General features: G+C 42.1%; 1 protein-coding gene across 1 annotated transcript in view; it reads right to left on the minus strand.

Annotated features, from left to right (window-relative positions):
- Positions 1 to 19,049, minus strand: part of TMEM117 (transmembrane protein 117) — a 2,258,187-nt gene that overhangs the window by 450,905 nt on the left and 1,788,233 nt on the right. The window contains exon 6 of the mRNA XM_069228825.1: positions 13,851 to 14,010. Within this exon, the coding sequence (XP_069084926.1) occupies positions 13,851 to 14,010 (160 nt within the window). The remainder of the gene's footprint in view (positions 1 to 13,850; positions 14,011 to 19,049) is intronic.

A 19,049-nucleotide genomic window follows, 5' to 3' on the forward strand; every position in this document is an offset into this window, starting at 1 on the left:
ACCATTTTTCATTAACTTCTCCTCTATTTCATAAAAACCTATTACTGCAACTATGAATTGATAGGTTTTCATCAAGGCCAAATATCTTGTATGAACTGCAACCTAAAATTAGAGTCAAGCATTATGCTTTTCCAAAGGGCAAAACATTGCAATGGTGCCAATATATTAAAAATGTTTGAATTAGTTTCTTCCATAGTTCTAGTTTCTAATAGAGTTATAGTCTGTTCGTTCAAGAATCCTTTGAAACACATATACAATAACATTCATGAGTCATTCGCTGTGCATCTCTTGCTTTCAAAAGCTGCAGTGTGTTACTGAGAGTGATTGAGAAAATCCATTGACACAAAGAAAACCATAACAGCAATATCTGACATGACACTGACCGTCATGGCACCCAAGTGGATGAAGTCATCACTTTCTTAATAGAAAAATGTGTGTGGCAGAGGTGTCAGTCTAAAACATCTGCATAAACAATGTTCCATGGATGGTAGAGGTATCAAGCTGATAAGCAAAGCTATTTGGGTTTATACAACAGTAAAAATGAGGCTTTAGAGGTGGTCATTAGTGACTGGTTTTAGTAGATCTTGATGATCTTTTGAGTCTACCTTCATGCAAGTAGTTGACTATCCAATTCCACCCTAAAAGGCATAAATAGTGCTGAGGCCAGGATAAGGGAAAACATGATGATCTTGTTATTTATCAGTAAAATAATATGTGAAATGTAACATTCAACACTTTTGTTTTCTGCAAGTACTGAATTCAATATTACAAATGTGTTAATGATTTGTATAATTAGGACAAGAGTTGGATAAAACACATACCAGAACTCTAAGGAGATTCGGGTTTGACATATGGGCATGGGTAAAAGCCTGGGATCATCTCTAAATAATGTAATGGGTGAAGGAGTCCTCTCGCAGAATATAAGAAGGGTGACTCAAAAGGACAAGGCAACAGGCCACCTTGATACCTGAAGCTTGGTTGCTGACATCTATATATTAATAATATGTAAAGAGGTGTACTCGACATGATCTGATAACACCATGTATTTGGAAGATTAGTAGGTCTCATTGGAAAGAGAAGAATGACCAACATAGAACTTGGGGATACCAGAAGATGGCACAGACATGTGTAAAGAGAAAATTGACAAAGGTAAACCATAGGGCACAAGACAGGAAATTGGAGAGGCCAGAAAGAAGAAGCTATGACGCTAAAGACGAAGAGAGCGATTGGTCAGAAAACAGAATCCCTCCATTGACTATACAAAGGCAGTTAATAAAAAAAACAGACAGAAGAGAAAATGAACAGTGTTAGAACTCTAAGCCTTGGGGTGGTCTTCGCCTAAACGTTTTGCCTTACTCTTCCATTTTTGCTGATCCTGTTTTCATTTGCCTTAGGACACTGTGCATTTCACCACTGCTAACCAGTGCAAAATTGTGTGTGTGCTCCCTCCTCTAAACATGGTAAAATTATCTTAAACCCAATTGGCACATTTAATTTACTTGTATGTCTCAAATAAAGTGGTACTACATGCTCCGAGGCCCAAATTATATGCTATTATTGGACCTGCAGCACTTATTGTGCCACCCACTTAAATAAACCTTTAAACATGTCTCAGGGTAGTCATGGCAGCCTGTGCGCTGTTTAAAACTGCCATTTTTACCTGGCAAAATAAACCTTTAAACCTTTGTAGCTTTTGTCAGACCTAAACCTTTCTTTTTAATACATAAATGTCACCAATAGGGTAGACCCTAAACAGCCCATAGAGCACGGTGCAGTATGTTTAAAAACTTTGGACCTGACTTTTAACTTTTACATGTCCTGGTAGAGAAAAGCTCTTAAATTATTTTTTCACTACTGAAAAGCCTTCCTACCACATTGGATAACATTTTGTTACCTTATTACATTTATGAAGTGATACTTTTTAATTGGGAGGCGTTAGAAATGGGGTCTTTGGTTGGCAGTCAGGTTACCCCCTGTTCAAGCAAGGACCCTCACTCTAGTCAGGGTAAAAGAGAATCACCCTCAGCTAACCCCTGCTCACCCCATTGGTAGCTTGGCACGAGCAGTAGGCTTAACTTCAGAGTGTTAGGTGTAAAGTTTTGTACCAACACACACAGTAACTTAATGAAAACACTACAAAATGACAACACAGGTTTAGAAAAATAGAAAATATTTATCTAAACAAAACAAGACCAAAACGACAAAAATCCACAATACACAAGTCAAGTTATCACTAAAAATGCAAAAAGAGTCTTCATGTACCTTGGGTGCATCAAAAACAAACTTGCTTGGGTGAGTGTGTGTCAAAAAGGGCTTGCGATGCGTTGATTTCACTCACGAGCGAGACCTTGCTTCGTTCCTGCTTTAGTCGGGTCGGCGTGCGCAGTTTCTTCTCTCTGCAGGAGAGCAGTTCGTCGATCCAGTCAGCACCCTCGGGTCTTGGCAGGCCCTGCTTCGTTTTTACACGACCAGCGCTGTTTGCATCAGAAATTCAGCCGTATGATGATCCGACAACCACGCAGCGCGGGTTGCGATCTCACCAGCCTCCGTCAGCGATGCTGTGCATTGTTTCTCCAGCCCCGGGCGTCGATCTGCAGATCGCGTTGCAGGGGAGCGTCGATTTTCAGCTGCAAAGCCAGCGGCACATCGATTTTTCAGCCGCAGATCGGAGTTGCGTCGATTTTTTCCCCGCACGGCGTTCTGTGCGTGGATTTCTTAATCTTGGGTTGCCAGCTTCTCATTTCAGGGTCCCAGGAACTGGATGGGCACCACTTGGGAGAGTAAGAGTCTCTCCAGAGACTCCAGGTGCTGGCAGAGAGAAGTCTTTGCTGTCCCTGAGACTTCAACAGGAGGCAAGCTCTAAATCACACCCTTGGAGATCTTCACAAGAAGGAAGGCAACACAAAGTCCAATCTTTGTCCTCTAGCACAGGCAGAAGCAGCAAATGCAGGATAGCTCCACAAAGCAAAGTCACAGGTAGGGCAGCTCTTCTTCCTCAGCTCTTCAGCTTTTTTCCAGGCTGAGGTTCCTGTTGGTTTCCAGAAGTGTTCTAAAGTCTGTGGTTTTGAGTACTTTTCCTATACCCATTTTCTCCTTTGAAGTAGGCCTTCTTCATAACAAAGGCCCTCATTACAAACCTGCCGGTCAAAGACTGCCAGGGCTGTTTCGACGGAAGCACCGCCAACAGGCTGGCGGTGCTTCCCATGGGATTACGACCGCGGCGGAAGCGCCACGGTTGCACCGCCGGGACCGGCTTTTTCCCGCCATATTGGTCCCGGCGGTTTCCTGCCACATTGGTGCCGGCGGTTATAATCCCCCAGAGCAGCACTGCTTGCAGCGCTGCCCAGGGGATTACGAGTCCCCCTCCCACCAGTATAAACCGCCATGAAAAGGCTGGCAGAAAGGGGAGTCGCAGAGCCATGGAGCTTTTCACTGTCTGCAAGCAGACAGTGAAAAGCGCGACAGGTGCAACTAGGTTTCCGCCCGCCGGCCCAGCGGGGATCTCCAAATAGCCATTGGGGGACGCGCGGCGGATTCAACTTGGAAGTTGAAATGAGGGCCAAAGTCTCTCTTGATTGTGAAATGCTGCCTTGCCCAGGCCAGGCCCCAGACACACACCAGGGGGTTGGAGTCTACATTGTGTGAGGGCAGGCATAGCCCTTTCAGGTGTGAGTGACCACTCCTCCCCTCCCTCCTAGCACAGATGGCTCATCAGGAAATGCAGACTGCACCCCAGCTCCCTTTGTGCCACTGTTTAGTGATACGTGCAACCAGCCCAACTGTCAAACTGACCCAGGCAGGGGATCCACAGACAGGCAGAGTCACAGAAATGGTTTAAGCAAGAAAATGCTCACTTTCTAAAAGTGGCATTTTCAAAACACACAATCTTAAAACAAACTTTACTTAAAGATGTATTTTTAAATTGTGATCTCAGAAACCCCAAACTCCACATGTCTATCCGCTCCCAAAGGGAATCTACACTTTAATCATATTTAAAGTTAGCCCCAATGTAAACCTATGAGAGGGACAGGCCTTACAACAGTGAAAAATGAATTTAGCAATATTTCACTGTTAGGACATATAAAACACATTACTATATGTCATACCTTAAGTATACACTGCACCCTGCCCTTGGGGCTACCTAGGGCCATTCTTAAGGGTGCCTTACATGTAAGAAAAAGGGAAGGTTTAGGCCTGTCAAGTGGGTACACTTGCGAAGTCGAATTTACAGTTTAAAACTGCACACGCAAACACTGCAGTGGCAGGTATGAGACATGATTACAGAGCTACTTATGTGGGTGGCACAACCAGTGCTGCAGGCCCACTAGTAGCATTTGGTTTACAGGCCCTGGCACCTCTAGTACACTTTACTAGGGACTTACTAATAAATCAAATATGCCAGTCATGGATAAGCCAATTAGATACATATTTTGTAAAGGAGCACTTGCACTTTAGCGCTGGTTAGCAGTGGTAAAGTGCCCAGAGTAACAAAAACAGCAAAACCAGAGTCCTGCACATAACATCAACCTGGGAAACTGAGGCAAAACGTTAAGGGAGACCACGCCAAGGATGAAAAGTCTAACACTAGCAGATAGGACTGTCTAGTTTGGTATCTAAAAAATTGAACCTTAAAGCCCTCTTTAATGGTAAACTCAGATTTTAAATCACAATTTTGAAAATGCCACTTCATAGGAATTTACCATTTTCTTGCACCAACCATTTGGTGTATGCAGCCTACATCCTGGGACACAAGGTGTAGCTGGCAGTTGGTCTTTGTGTATTGCTTCAAGACAGTGAGACAAAGGGTAGATAGGTGTTAAAGGGATGGGGCATCTCTGATGTGATTTGATAAGGACCAGTCAACTACCAGAAAGGCACATCACAAAGACTCTGCCTGAGCAAACCCACAAAGACAAGTTGGAGCAAGGGCAAAGAGATAGGAAGTTCCAAACACCTTTGGGGCAGACGTCTCCAGAACCCTGTCCTACTTCAAAGCTGGCACCAAGTGGAAATATTGGAACACTCAGACCCAACTCTTCAGTAAACCTATTGACCTGTGGCCGTCTCTGGAGACTGATGTGCTACTCTGCAAGAAGGACTGCTCCTCTGCTGCCCTGCTGCCCAAGTGAAAGGACTGAACCTTCATCTTGAACCCAGAACCACCAAAGTGACTCCAAGGGTTAGGTGGCTGGCCTCCTGATCACAGCTAAATGAAAACATTAAATGCAACTACCATTTATTATGAAAGCATGTCTATGTGAAGGTCAGGAAATACACATTTTACATGATTTTGATTTGATTGATTGACTGATGGGGTTAACATTCTTTAGTCCGGTCAGCTTGTCTGATAGCATTGCTTCAACTGTTTAGTCCTAATAGGAGTGAATGTGGTTGCCTTCAACAATGTTTGCATTTAAAAGCATTTATTTTTCATTTAAGCATACGCAGTAATTCTGCACATTATTGCATTATTGTTCTCGATATGTAAAACGCTTCTACATAAATCAGCCCTAGACATATGGAGAGTTAATGAATCATGCAGCCGTAGAAGATTTGTGTGTCCTAAATGCAGCTTTAAAATAATGCGATTCTGTCAGTGGCAGGCAATATAGGTATGCAGTTGAAAGGGAAATGTATTTTTTTTTAGTTTCCACCGTGTATTAAGTGGAATGCATCCTTTTGGACTGGCTTTAGTTTCTTCAATTTATTAATTTGAATGGCAGCATAGACATATTAGGATAGTCAAGATCTCACAGGGCCACAGGAGGAAGGCAAAGAATTATAGAGCAACAGTAAAAGGGGATGACTTTTATTAGTAACCGTAATTACTAAAAGACTAATCTTGTTATACAGTTCACCTATATCTAAAAGACAAGTCAAATTAAGTGCCACCTCTAGATTGTAAATTTGGTGCTTGTAGATGCCGCCTTGAGGCCTGAGGGAAAGTGCTTACTACGTGTACCTCCATTTTGTATGCAATTAACAGAAGTGTTTGGCATTCATGTAGTATGGACATGCAGGAAGGAATTTAGGACTCATGGACTACCCTAGCTTCCTTGTTTAGCGCTGGGTACACCTCAGTATCACGAGCCTTCATGTAGCAGCTGACTTTGTCCAAGGTCAGTGCTTATGACTGTGGTCATGTTAATATTAGAAATACTAGATGACATTGGCAGTACTTAGGGTCCTCCATATATGATAGCTAAGGTGGAGAATGCAATATTCACTTAGTGGATGTGGTTTGAGAGAAAATGGGCACACCATTTCAGAATACAGCTGTCAATGCCCACAGATGTAGAGAGGGAGTGTAGCCCTACACAGAAGTTGAAAGCATTTAGGCCCGTATTTATACTTTTTTTAGCGCCGCATTTGCGCCGCTTTTTGACGCAAAACGGCGCAAACCTACAAAATACAATGGTATTTTGCAAGTTTGCGCCGTTTTTGCATCTAAAAACGATGCAAATGCGGCGCAAAAAAAGTATAAATACGGGCCTTAATGTTGCAACACAGTCAAGCAGGCTCAGTATACATGAAGGAACCTGATCACTGACAGCTTTCCTCCTGCATCTATGACACTTGTGTCAGTGCTGGGTTCAGGTGCACACCCAATTGGTAATCACTTCGGTGACTGTTCATTTCAAAGTGGGAGAAATGGGGTGGGGTAATGATGCTGTCAAAGTCACTTGCTATACCCAGGTATCTTGACGTTTCGGTTTTATTAGTGTGGTATCTAGGATACCTGCGCCTAGGTGACTGGGTGACAGGAGTTTGGAATACTGGGAGACTGTGACAGTTGCCAGCTACCTTGGTTGTGTGCGCCTGCTCTCCAATAAAGCATCTTTTAACTTCAAGTGGAGTACACCATTTAATACAATTGGGACTTGTTTTTAGAAGAGAGATGCTTGCTGCCGACTTCAACTTCATAGTAGTATTATTAGCAGTTGGGGGTGGTAAGTTGCATTAGGAGGGTGAGGATTGTGGGAGGCTTGAATTCAACCACCTGGAGCCACCAAAGGCATTATGAAGGATTTTTTTAAATCTCTTTTTGACATCCCTTTCTGTAGCAAGAGGGGGGTCAGACGGAGTGGTCTTAAAAGGGGAAGTGATGACAATGATTCAGTGGCTGGATTTGAATGACAGCAGTCTGAACACTGAATAACTAAATCAGGTCCTCAAATAATCGTTGTGGAGGAGCCCAGGATGAACTTGCGGGTGGCAGTGATGCACAAAAGTTCCACTGTTGAGTTATAGGCATTATTGATATGGGAATTACTTGCACTAATTAGATCAGTAGCAGAATTCACAGGCAAGAAGAAAAATGATGTGAGGGTGAACGAATGGTTCCACTGCTGCAATAATAATTAGAATGGTAAAACACTCAAAGCACTTTAAAAGAAAAAATAGCAGAAATTCATCATGTTTACATGTATGTGAAGGGTAGTCCAAACCACACCGGTAAGTTGAACTTCTTTTATTCAGTTAGGAAGAATACGACAGCTTCAATACCTCCGTCCTCCTTCAGTCTCCCCCGGTACCAACCGCCCACTCGGTTTCCAAGACAAACCCCCACACCTAACATTCCATTCCACGATTCCGCACACTCTGGTTCCACTGCGCGGGGAACAAAGCAGAGCACGAGAAACCCAACACATCTCTTCCCTTACAATGCAAAAACATAAAAATTACAAATATAATACATTAATGTATAACCACCAATCAATACATGGTAATTCACAAAATATTAAATACAGAACATTAAAATGTGTAATCATCAAGTTTCTTAGGTGATTTGACAGTTCTAGTTGAACGTCTGCACGACTGCGCAGATGGAACAGGTGGAACAACAGCCTGATTACCCGAACGTTCAAGGTGCTCCGTTCTGTTTCCATTACCATTACCACTATTGACATCTTCCACAATTACAGTTTTAGTTAGAGATATTTTATCCTTGTTCCACCATTTGCCGTCGTCCAGTTTAACAGCACTGTCACCAACCTGAACAATTTTCTTCCCACAACCAAATTTGGACAAACTTTTGACCATTGTTCTCGGTGACTTCACCCGCACAACATCTCCTACCTTCCACTTAAATTTACGTTGGTGAATTTCTGAATTCTGTACATACCTTTGTTGCGCTAACCCACGTTTTTCCATGACACTCTCAACCTTGTACCACGGCACGTCAAAATGACCCATCCATTCCCTGGTTAGTTTTGAGGACGGAACGCGTCCCCGTAATAAAACAAAAGGTGATACATGTGTATCAGAATTGTTGGTCGTTCGCACGGCCCACAGCAATTTTTCCAATTCACGTTTACAATGCAATCCACTTGCTTTTGCCAATTGAATATTGTCCTTAAGAACCCTATTAAACCTTTCCACTAGTCCATTACTTCTAGGATGGTACAGGGAAGTTTTTGAATGTTTGATTCCCAATAAATTCACAAATTTTCTAAACTGTCCAGAAGTAAATTGGGACCCATTGTCAGTCAAAATGTTGTCCGGAATACCTTCCCTGGCAAAAATTCCTTCTAACCATTGGATAACATTGTTCGAGTCAGGAATTTTCACAAACTTTACTTCAGGCCACCTGCTGTAAAAATCCATAAGTACTAATCCGTATTCCAAGGATCCATAGGATAAACTCACTGGCCCTATTATATCAATCGCCAGCTTGCCCCAGGGTTTCTCAGGAACCTTAATCGCTTCTATAGGACTTGGAACAGTAATTTGAGATTTGTCACTGACGGCACAATACACACAATCCCTTACAAAATGTTCCACACATTTATCTATTCCAGGCCACCAGAAACCTTCCCTGACTCTTCTTTTCATGGCACGCATACCAATATGGCCCTCATGCGCAAGGCTCAAAACTCTATCCCTCATGCCTTTAGGTACTACCAACAACTTTGACCTAAATAATAGACCATTGATTACTGACAACTCGCTAAAAACATGTTTGTACTTATCTTTAAGGTCACCATCAGGCGACCACTGTGACCACCCTGACGCAACACCTTCCACAATTGACTTCATGTCCTGGTCCTCATCGCAAGCTTTCCTCCACTCTTGTTCACCTAATGCCCCATTAAATTGTTCATCTACTGAACAAACCACAATTTCACGATCTTCGTCTTTGGCACCCAAATCCATTGATAAACCTTCCGAAGAATCAGAGCTCGACAATCTAGACAAACAATCTGCTGATATATTTTTCTTGCCAGGAACATACTCTAACCTGAAATTGTGTTCATACAACTTGTACTGCCACTTAGCAATACGTGGAGTAGCTTTCTCTGCACCCTTGGCAGTGAACAGTTGAACTAAGGGCTTATGATCAGTCCTAACCGTAAACCTTGATCCCCATACATACTGTTTGAAATGGTTGATAGCCCACCAACATGCCAAAGCTTCGCGTTCTATCACAGAATATGTCGCTTCAGCACCCTTCAAACTCCTCGAAGCGAATGCAACTACTTCCTCCCTTCCATCTCTTTTTTGCAACAGAACAGCACCTAAACCTTTTTGACTGGCATCGGTCATTACAATTGTGTGATCTCTAGTGTCAAAAGGTTTCAAGGGAATTGCCTGGGAGATCTCTTGCTTAATATTACTAAATTCATGGTTGCAGTCAACGTCCCACATAAATTTAGCATTCTTTTTCAGAAGCATTCTTAAATTGTACGTTTTTTCTGAACATTTGGGTACAAATTTAGCATAGAATTCTATTAAGCCCATTAAGGACCTTAACTGGTCTTTGTTCTCAGGACAACCAAACTCTTGGATGGCTTTCACTAAATTTACCTTGGGTTTGATACCATCCGCTGACAACTCAAAACCCAAGTAATCCACTGTAGGTACACCAAAGCGACACTTATTGGAACTGAGGGTAATGCCCTTGCACTTCAAAACCTCCAACACCTTGTTCAATCTCTCATCATGTTCTTGCATGTCTTTTCCATAAACCAGAATGTCATCCTGAAATGCCATCACTCCACGCATACCTTGAAACATACTTTCTACTGTCCTCTGAAAGACAGCGGATGCAGATGCCAATCCGAATGGCATCCGTTTAAACTGAAATAACCCAAAAGGAGTGATAAAGGCAGTGTAATGTCTTGAACTAGGGTGCAGACTAATTTGATGATATGCAGACGTCATGTCAAGCAAAGAAAATATTTTCCCTCCCTTAACAGAAGACAACATTTCTGAAATGTTGGGTAAGGGATATTGATCGATCCAAATTTGGTCATTAAGGTCACGTAAGTCCACACACATCCTAATCGTGCCATTCGCCTTACGAGCTAAAACCACAGGCGCCACCCAATCTGAGGACTCAATTGGTTCTATTATGTCAAGAGTACACAGTTTGTCTAATTCCTTCTTGAAATCATCCCTCAAAGTGAGAGGAACCTTCCGTACCTTGTGCACCTTTGGTTTGGCATTATCGTTAATTTTGATCTTGTGAGAAAAATCCTTGTATAACCCAACCTCTTTCTTGAAAATTTCAGGATAACACGACTCCCACTTATCACACATAATGGAAGATACATGCATGAATTCCTTTCTTGTTATAACTTGTTCTGGGTTATTCGGATCCAAAACTAGTTCCAATTTGCCTTGGTCAAACCACCCTAAAAGACAAGCATTATCCTTTGCCACATATATGGTAGCAAAGGTTGAGTTGTTCTTAAACCTGAGATCAGCCTGGAATTCACCAATTACATCAATAGATTTTCCACCGTAACCAACAGGCTGGATACGTGATTGGTTTAAGGTGATTCCGTGATTTTTTAACAGGTCACTCCATTTGGATTCACTCAAAAGAGTAAAGGGTGATCCAGAGTCAGCCATCATCTGCACCTGGACTCCGTTTACTTCTACCAAACAAAAAGGTCTTTTTACATAGGAGTGCCTTAATTCACCTCTCATGGAATCACTATTGACCACGAATACTTCCTCTCCATCACTGCACGATGAAGGGGATTCATTCGTGGCAACATTGTTAACTCTGTAAGATACAGATTTATCCACTTTGTTAAACTTATTTGCTTTACATACTCTTGCAAAATGCCCCTTTTTATAACACTTGGCACATATCTTTTCAATAGCTGGACAAAATTTAGCATTACCCAAATGCGCAGGACTACCACATCTATAGCACTCTAAGGAACTTGTAAATTTTTTGTCAGACTTTCCACCTGTAAATTGTGGTACAGTTCCTTTGTATCCTTTTTTATGTTTTGATTTGACCACAAGTACATCAGATTTTGGAACATGACCACTTTTGTCAGAAATTGACATTTGTTCCATGAATGATACAGTACTTTCGATTCTGGTGGCAATCTCCAATGCTTTCTGTAGGGTTAAATTAGGTGTAGATAACAGGGCCTCTTGCACTTTTTTATTATTAGTTTTCTCTACGAGTTGATCCTTGATCATTTCTTCTTCGAATTCCTTATAATCACATGAAACCGCTAATAGTCTCAAGGCACCAACATAACCAGACGCAGATTCGCCTTCAGCTTGAACCCTTTTGTAGAACTGATGTCTTTCCAAGGTGACATTTCTACACCTCTTGAACCTTGTGTCCAAAGACTTGATTGCTGTTTCGTAGTCATCTTCAACACTATCACCTTCACCCACTGAAGTTACAACAGTTACCTTGGGAATATATTTCAAAATTTTCCACCCTTCATTTCCTAGGCAGTGTCTCAAAATCGCAAATTTTCTCTTGTGAGTGAATGTTTCACCCTCAAGAGCGTCCAAATATGCTTCAAATGCCTCCTTCCATTGTTCCCAATCCGCGTCAGGAGAAGCTGGATTAGGTACAAAAGGAGGAGGTGGGGAAATAGACTGTTGCATAGTGAAGATCAAAATAACATAAAATACAGATTGTAATAAATAAAGCTACTCTGTAAGTACATTCAATATGGATGCCAAAGTGTGCCGAGATAAGATGATAAAGGTGTGCTTGTCACAGGCAGGGAAGACTCTTCAAAATTACTTTCCTTCGTCCAATACAAATATAAATGTTCAAATAGCGCAATTTAAAACGGCAGTGACGTAGGTGTGCGTGTCACCGTGACGCGCAAATTCCTGTTTGGTTAATGGAAGCTTAATAAACGCGCTCTAGATACAGAACACGTTGCAGCCACCAAAATAGCCGCCGATGGTGTGCGTGTCACCGTGACACGCAAATGCTTTAATCTAATATGGCCGCAATGCAATGACGTGCAATTGTGTCCTAAAATGGCAGCGGATGGTGTGCGTGTCACCGTGACACGCAAAAGCATACATCAAAATGGCCGCCGGAAGAAGAAACGTACTAGTCGTCGAACACAGTACACACTCGATGCGCCAGGATTCAAGCGTACTTATCGAAAGTCTTCAAGGACTCAATGTATGCGGAAGATGAAGCTGTCAGTTGCTCACGATCGGTTGACCACGACGTAATCAGGAAAAACCTTTGCGTAATGAAGTGGAAAGATCAGTTGTTATACGCGATGATAGATGAAGAATCACTCGTCGCCACTGAAGGGTAGTCCAAACCACACCGGTAAGTTGAACTTCTTTTATTCAGTTAGGAAGAATACGACAGCTTCAATACCTCCGTCCTCCTTCAGTCTCCCCCGGTACCAACCGCCCACTCGGTTTCCAAGACAAACCCCCACACCTAACATTCCATTCCACGATTCCGCACACTCTGGTTCCACTGCGCGAGGAACAAAGCAGAGCACGAGAAACCCAACAGTATGCTTTTGGTTTTTTCACATAAATGGGTTTGTAACGCAATTTACCAATATTCATGAGTCCTCATTAATGAATAGTACAGTCATTTTGAAAGAACAGATTGTTAGCTCTAAATACCTGTTCAGGAAGAAATCAAGATAGATCACTGAACAAGGTGTCATTCAATGTGTAACATTATGTGCTATTATTAATTTATAGATCTAACTACGTAGATATTTCAACCTTACATAATCTCAAAATAATTTCACCAGAAGCAACATGGCCATCATACATGTAAGATATTTTGAATTTCATAGCTAGTATAGACACTCTTGCACTCTACAAGTACATTAGATTACATTTGCTCTGGTGTTATACCGAAAAGCTTGTAGAATCATAAAGTCGAATGGGTAGCCAATGCGATTGGACATCTGAACTGCTAAATTTTGTAAATGAATTGAATATCAGGAGCATTTACACGTGTCTCATCGCTTTTACTGACATCGAATTAAGGAAAGATTTTCTGAAAAGGCAATACATATTAAAATTAGAATTCCGAACATATTTAAATTACAATGTCTGGCGTCACTTATGTAATGCTTACCTCAAATATGTGAAATGGGCGAGTCAGGCGAAACATACCTTTTACATTCGTTAATAATATTGTCCCTTTGCAAATATATAAATACTGCTACACATTGTCAATACCTTGTTCTTATGCTAGGGTTGCAACTTATATTGGTTTCTTTTTTCAAGAGCTTTTCATAGTGATCTTTGCTTTGAGTGTGTTTCGCCACACACGTTTGCCTGGCTTGTGTGCTTGGCAGAACTCCATTGATTTGAATAGGTTTCTTCTTTGACATTTTTAAATAATTCATACATTAAAATGTGATGCAAATGAAAGCAGCAAACAACCTATAATGTAACTAGGCAGAGCTTCTCTTTGCAAAGTATCAAATCGTATTGCTGTATCCAGCGTATGATAAACATAACTACATTATTATATATACAGGCTGAATTGATTGCGATTTAAATTATACAGTGGATTGGCACGATGTGAACTAATGTAATAATGGACATATAGAATACCCACAAGCAAAACACTCAGAATGTACCTGCATCACAATAAGTAGGTCAAATACCAAGATAAAAGAAGCCAGGAATGCTCTTGACACCTCGTCACTCGGCAGGAATCCACGATTTAGCTTGTCCCAGCTGATCCAGTCAGTAGTAATGACGAGCACAACTACAGACGTCAGAGTGAACAGGACAGTCCTAGAAGAAGTAACATATGCATTTTAGTTTGACAAGAATAGTGCTGCTTTACTTGTTTGATACTTTATCGGTGACTGGGAACTAGCGAATGAAACAAACATTCGAAACACAGACTCTTTGGCGTAGTAAAGGCATGTACTAATGCACACACTGCCTGTGCCATGTGTGTGCAACCTGCCTCTTTTCTCGCCTCCTATGGCCAAGGCCTCATTTTAATTCCTCAGGCTATCCTGCTACCTACGACCGCACACAGTGGTACCCACAAACCATGTTCTCCACCAGACAAATGGCCACAGAAATTTACCAAAACACTTTTTGCTTACTCTCACCAGGATCACTCAGGGTGAAATGGCATTGCACATTATAATGAACATTCTGTCTTTCAGTAATTTGTGTCATAGTTGATGAACTGTTTTTTTATTCAAGATTGTTTTCCTAAGGTGTTTTCAGGACCGTGGTTCTGCAGCACCTGACGCTGTATCTTCTGGCTTGTACTTTTGTTTGTTCTTGATGTAATAGGGCCACAACCCTGCATGTGGGGTGTCACGGAGCTTTAACGATGTTTGAGTTGTACATGAATAAGATAAGCTGTAGATATCATTATATGTGGAGCAGTAAATATAGATGCAGGGCAGTAGATAAACATAGTTGCAGTTTCTAGAGCAGGATAGGAAGACTCGAATTGAAGTGCTTTATTGTAGTAGAAGGAACATTGAATCAGCTACTTGTAAAGAAATAGTGTTAAGTATAAAATGAGCTTATGAGCATGCTAGAACGTGTCCTGGTCTTCCATGGGTTTGTCTGTCGAATGATGTATCCCTGTATCGTCTTTACTCTCTGCTCTGAACACAACTAATGAACATGCTACAAAAATGTACCATTTAAATACCTAATTATGATAATACTTCCTGCCAGCTTTAGGATGTTCAACACACACATCTGTTGCACAGAGGTTGTGAACCATCTGGAACGAATTCGCTTATAATGCAGCTTTGGCAAATAAAGATTATTTGCACATGCTTAATGTAATGTACATTATCAGAGTCTAACCGCATAAGTAGTTTTAACATGCACAAAGAATAAAAGAACAAGAACCAACAACAGTTACCAAATTGCTCATAAATTATGCACAGACTCTAATGAACAAACAAAAAAAGTTCAGTCCTCTAGGTTTGCCAGAAATAGCTTTCTTAAGCACTAGGCTTCTCCACCAGTAAGGTCACGGGTAGCTTTTCTGGCCCGGAGGTAGATCCTTAGTCCTCACAGGGATAACATTAACGCAGGAAGCTTACTCTGGCTAGGAGAAGTCGAAAAACAGAGAGTTCCATGGTGAAACAAAGTTAGTAATTAAAATGAATACTGTGTATTTGCAAACCATACGTGTATCCCACAGCATTCAGCTGGCATTGCAGATATCACTTAAAATCAGAAACAACGTGTTTCGTCTCAGCAAATTAATAGACACGCATGTGACTAAATAAACAAATAAAATACATGCACACCTCACCTCTTAATGCAAAATGTGTTTTTTTGCTCATGTCAGATATACAAAGCAGGCACTTGAGCTGGAATTCCTACCCGCGGAACCTGGCAATGTCTTCCTTTTGTTGTCTTGGCATCAGGCGTATGTGATTTAAGAGTAAACAAATGGAGGACAGACTCCGAGCTTGGGGTGGATGCCATCCAGCACTGATGGGTTTCCTGGTAATGGTACCTTTCACAAAGCGTGCAGGTTGAATGATGTGCCCAATACTCCAATTAACGGCGATTATTACTCTGTCATAGCCTACTTGTCGCCATTCTCACAGCATGAGCTTCTGTTTCATTAAGGTACAGAATTCAGTTATCTAATAAAGGGTTATTTTAGCCCCTAACAATATGGCTGCCACCTCAATTCCTGTCATTGGACACAAAAAGGAAGGTCTAATCTTTCACAAATCAAAATATATAAGTCAAAACATAACCTAACACAATATTTACTTTCCTTAAAGCATTTGACATCAAACGTCAAAGGAAGGGCCAGTGACCAGTACTCTGAAGAGGAAGACTATGACTCAGAGTAATGAAGATTATGAGTAAGTAATCCGAACATTACTTTGCTCCTCTGTCTTCCTGTTCCCAGTCCTAAGAGCAGCAGCATAAACTCAGGTAAAGTAAACCCTGTGAAATTAATAAAAACATCACCCTAAAAACTGCAACACCCAGTGGAGATGTATTATATTCACAACAAGCAAAACACAACATCTTTTTCGTACTGCAAGAAGGATTCAGGGGTCAGATATCCAAGATAATCCTGAGGCCTCTGTACTTTTTCAGGATGAAGAAATAGCAAGAGTAACAACCCTCACCTTTCTCAGAGTCTGGTATCCTCCTTATGGGACCCTTGATGAGCAAGAGGCATACACCCTGAAGCAGGATCAACAGATGTTCTGTGAGACGGGTTCCAGTGCAGGAGCAATATTGGTGGGAGTAAATTAAAATATAGGGTGTAGCCTGTTTGAAGAATTTGCAAGATCTATCTGTCAGATGTGAAGATGTGATAGAACACCAACATAGCAAGAAGTGTTGAATTCTGCCTCTCACTGGTTGGGAATTTGCAGCTGAGGGAAAGCTAAAGCAGTTTGTTTGCCGTTCTAAAAGGGGACGAGGAGTTGGAAGATAGGTGTTTTAGGTGCCCCACACTTTGACTTCTTGATCCATGGCACCCGGCCCCAAAAGGACAGGTCTGTCTGTTACACAACTGGCTGGGAAGGCTGTATCTGCCTATAAGCCAGTCATAAGGTATAACGGCCAGGAATCAAGAGCCCCAGCAAACGTTTTTGCAACTCTGCTATCCTTAAAGCATTCCAAGCAGGGCCTGCCTTCTCTCGGATACCCATCAAAGGACATGTCCATTAGCAAAGCCTGTAGGTCACTGGAGAACCGAGTGGACCTAAACCAGGCATGTCTATGGAGGATTAAAATAATAGTGGAGCACACAAAAAATCAATCACTTTGGGTCAAGTAGTTAGACTATTATTTTGATATAACCATAGCGATAATCAGATGTTGCAAGCCCAGGCTGTAGGATTTCCATCAAAAATGTTGTGTTAGTCTCAATGGCAGACAGCTGTAATTCTGGCACTGTGGCTGCCCTCTGAACCACCACAGCAAACACAGCACACTCTTTCGCTGATGGCCAATGTGGCAGTTTGTAAATCATGGCCTTCCCATCACCATTATCAATTTCCTAGGGTGTATCCTGCTCTGGCGCGGAGACAGAACAGAGACAAAAAGCAATTATTGGGCCTGCTGATAGCTATGAAGCGGTAGAGGCACAGGAGTCAAGTCAGAGTGCATTACAACAGGTTGCACTTTTTTAACCTCATAAAATGACATTAGCCTAGCTTGAACTGTCATCGGTGTGGAATCCTACATGGGTTTTGGCCCAGATCATCCATGAGTGCTTGTATAGTAGGCACCAGCATAAGAGCTGTTCAGAATGATCTGTCAGAGCAGCAGGAACCAGCTTTGGTCTCAAGGCCAGGGTGGAAGTTTGTACTGGAGTTAGTACAGTCTCAGTAACAGGTCCAGAGGGGACAGATAGTGCAGCTAGTAACAACTTGACTGTGGTCCCTGTGATTCTGCAGGGGCCTGAAGGCACACAAGCGGGAGCCAGAAGTGCACTGAAAATGTGGCACATGGCCTCGATCTGGTATGGGTTCAATGACAACCCAACAACTCAGGTGCACTGGCGCCATGGCACATGACGTTAATGGAGAGTGACTGACACATCCATGCCCTTGCACCTTATCTTTAATGTCAGAATGGTGGGATGGGGTCAAGGAAAGTGGAACAGTCCCAAAAAAGCAAAAGCAGCAACTTTCTTTTGTACTTGGCGTCATAATGCTTTGACTCCTGGACCACTTTCAAGGGCTTTAGGGTACACACACAGGGGCGGCCCCTTCTCTATGGTGGAGGAGGGTCGCTCCCCTGCTCAAAGGAAGCAGAAAAATAAAATAATGAATTATTTTATTTTTGCACTTAGGTAGGGCGGGGCCAGTATCCTCCACAACACCAGGAAGGAGGAAGGGTAGGTGCACTCTATGTGCACATGTCAGTTGGACCAGCCGTCTGAGGCCAACCAAACTGACATATACACTTAGAACAGTCCACCCGGCTGCATTTCAGCCCACTCAGGCCAATCCTGGTGCTTCTCTCATGCTGCCTCTGGATTAGGTGGGGATGGGAGCAAGGCAGAAGCACCGAGGCAGCAGAAGCAGCAGGTAAGTGTTATTTTTTTTTAATGTATTTATTGTTGCCCCCCCTTTACTCCGCACGCTTCCCCTGCAGCCCTTCATAGCAGTCATCCCTGGACACACACATCACACAACCTCAAGTTGTGCCCTGAGATCCCAGCACAAAATACATCTTTCTGCTTTTTCCAGTCACAACGTGGATTGAATCCTGTCGTTTTTGGGTATGCCCTCTATCCCTCTTCAAGGTGAAGTGCTAGAGCAGCAGCATTGCCTATCAACAGGGCACTATGGGGCCCATGTGGATGCTGTTCTTCCTGATAGGGACTATGACTATCAGGACCTGTTACAGTTTTCTCCCTAAGAGAACCCTTTCTGCAGGGCCTGCAAAATGCTTCTGTACCCACACTAGTCTCAGTTTGCAGGAAGACATGGGACAAGTAAAGGAGGCAGCAATGGATATTTCATGTCTCTAAATATAGCCAGAAACACAGAGTATGTGTTTTTGGATGTGTTGAGGGTTGGAGAGTCCTCGTCTGGCAAGACTGCAAGCAAGACACAGAAAAATGTGGTCTACCCTATTAAAACAAACAAAAACCACATATGAAACTTACTACTGTGATTTAAATTTTTCAGTAAAACTGTTTTACATATTGTATGTAACAGTATGTTGTATTACAATATTTTCCTAAAATATTTGACAATATTGTAATGTCTATTCATAGCTATTTTGATGATATTCTAAAGAAGTGTTTGCTTACCATGCATAATGTGTTGATTTTAGTCAGGCAAGCATTCGTCCAA

This window comes from Pleurodeles waltl, chromosome 4_1 (assembly GCF_031143425.1).
Source record: "Pleurodeles waltl isolate 20211129_DDA chromosome 4_1, aPleWal1.hap1.20221129, whole genome shotgun sequence".
Taxonomy (NCBI): Eukaryota; Metazoa; Chordata; class Amphibia; order Caudata; family Salamandridae; genus Pleurodeles; species Pleurodeles waltl.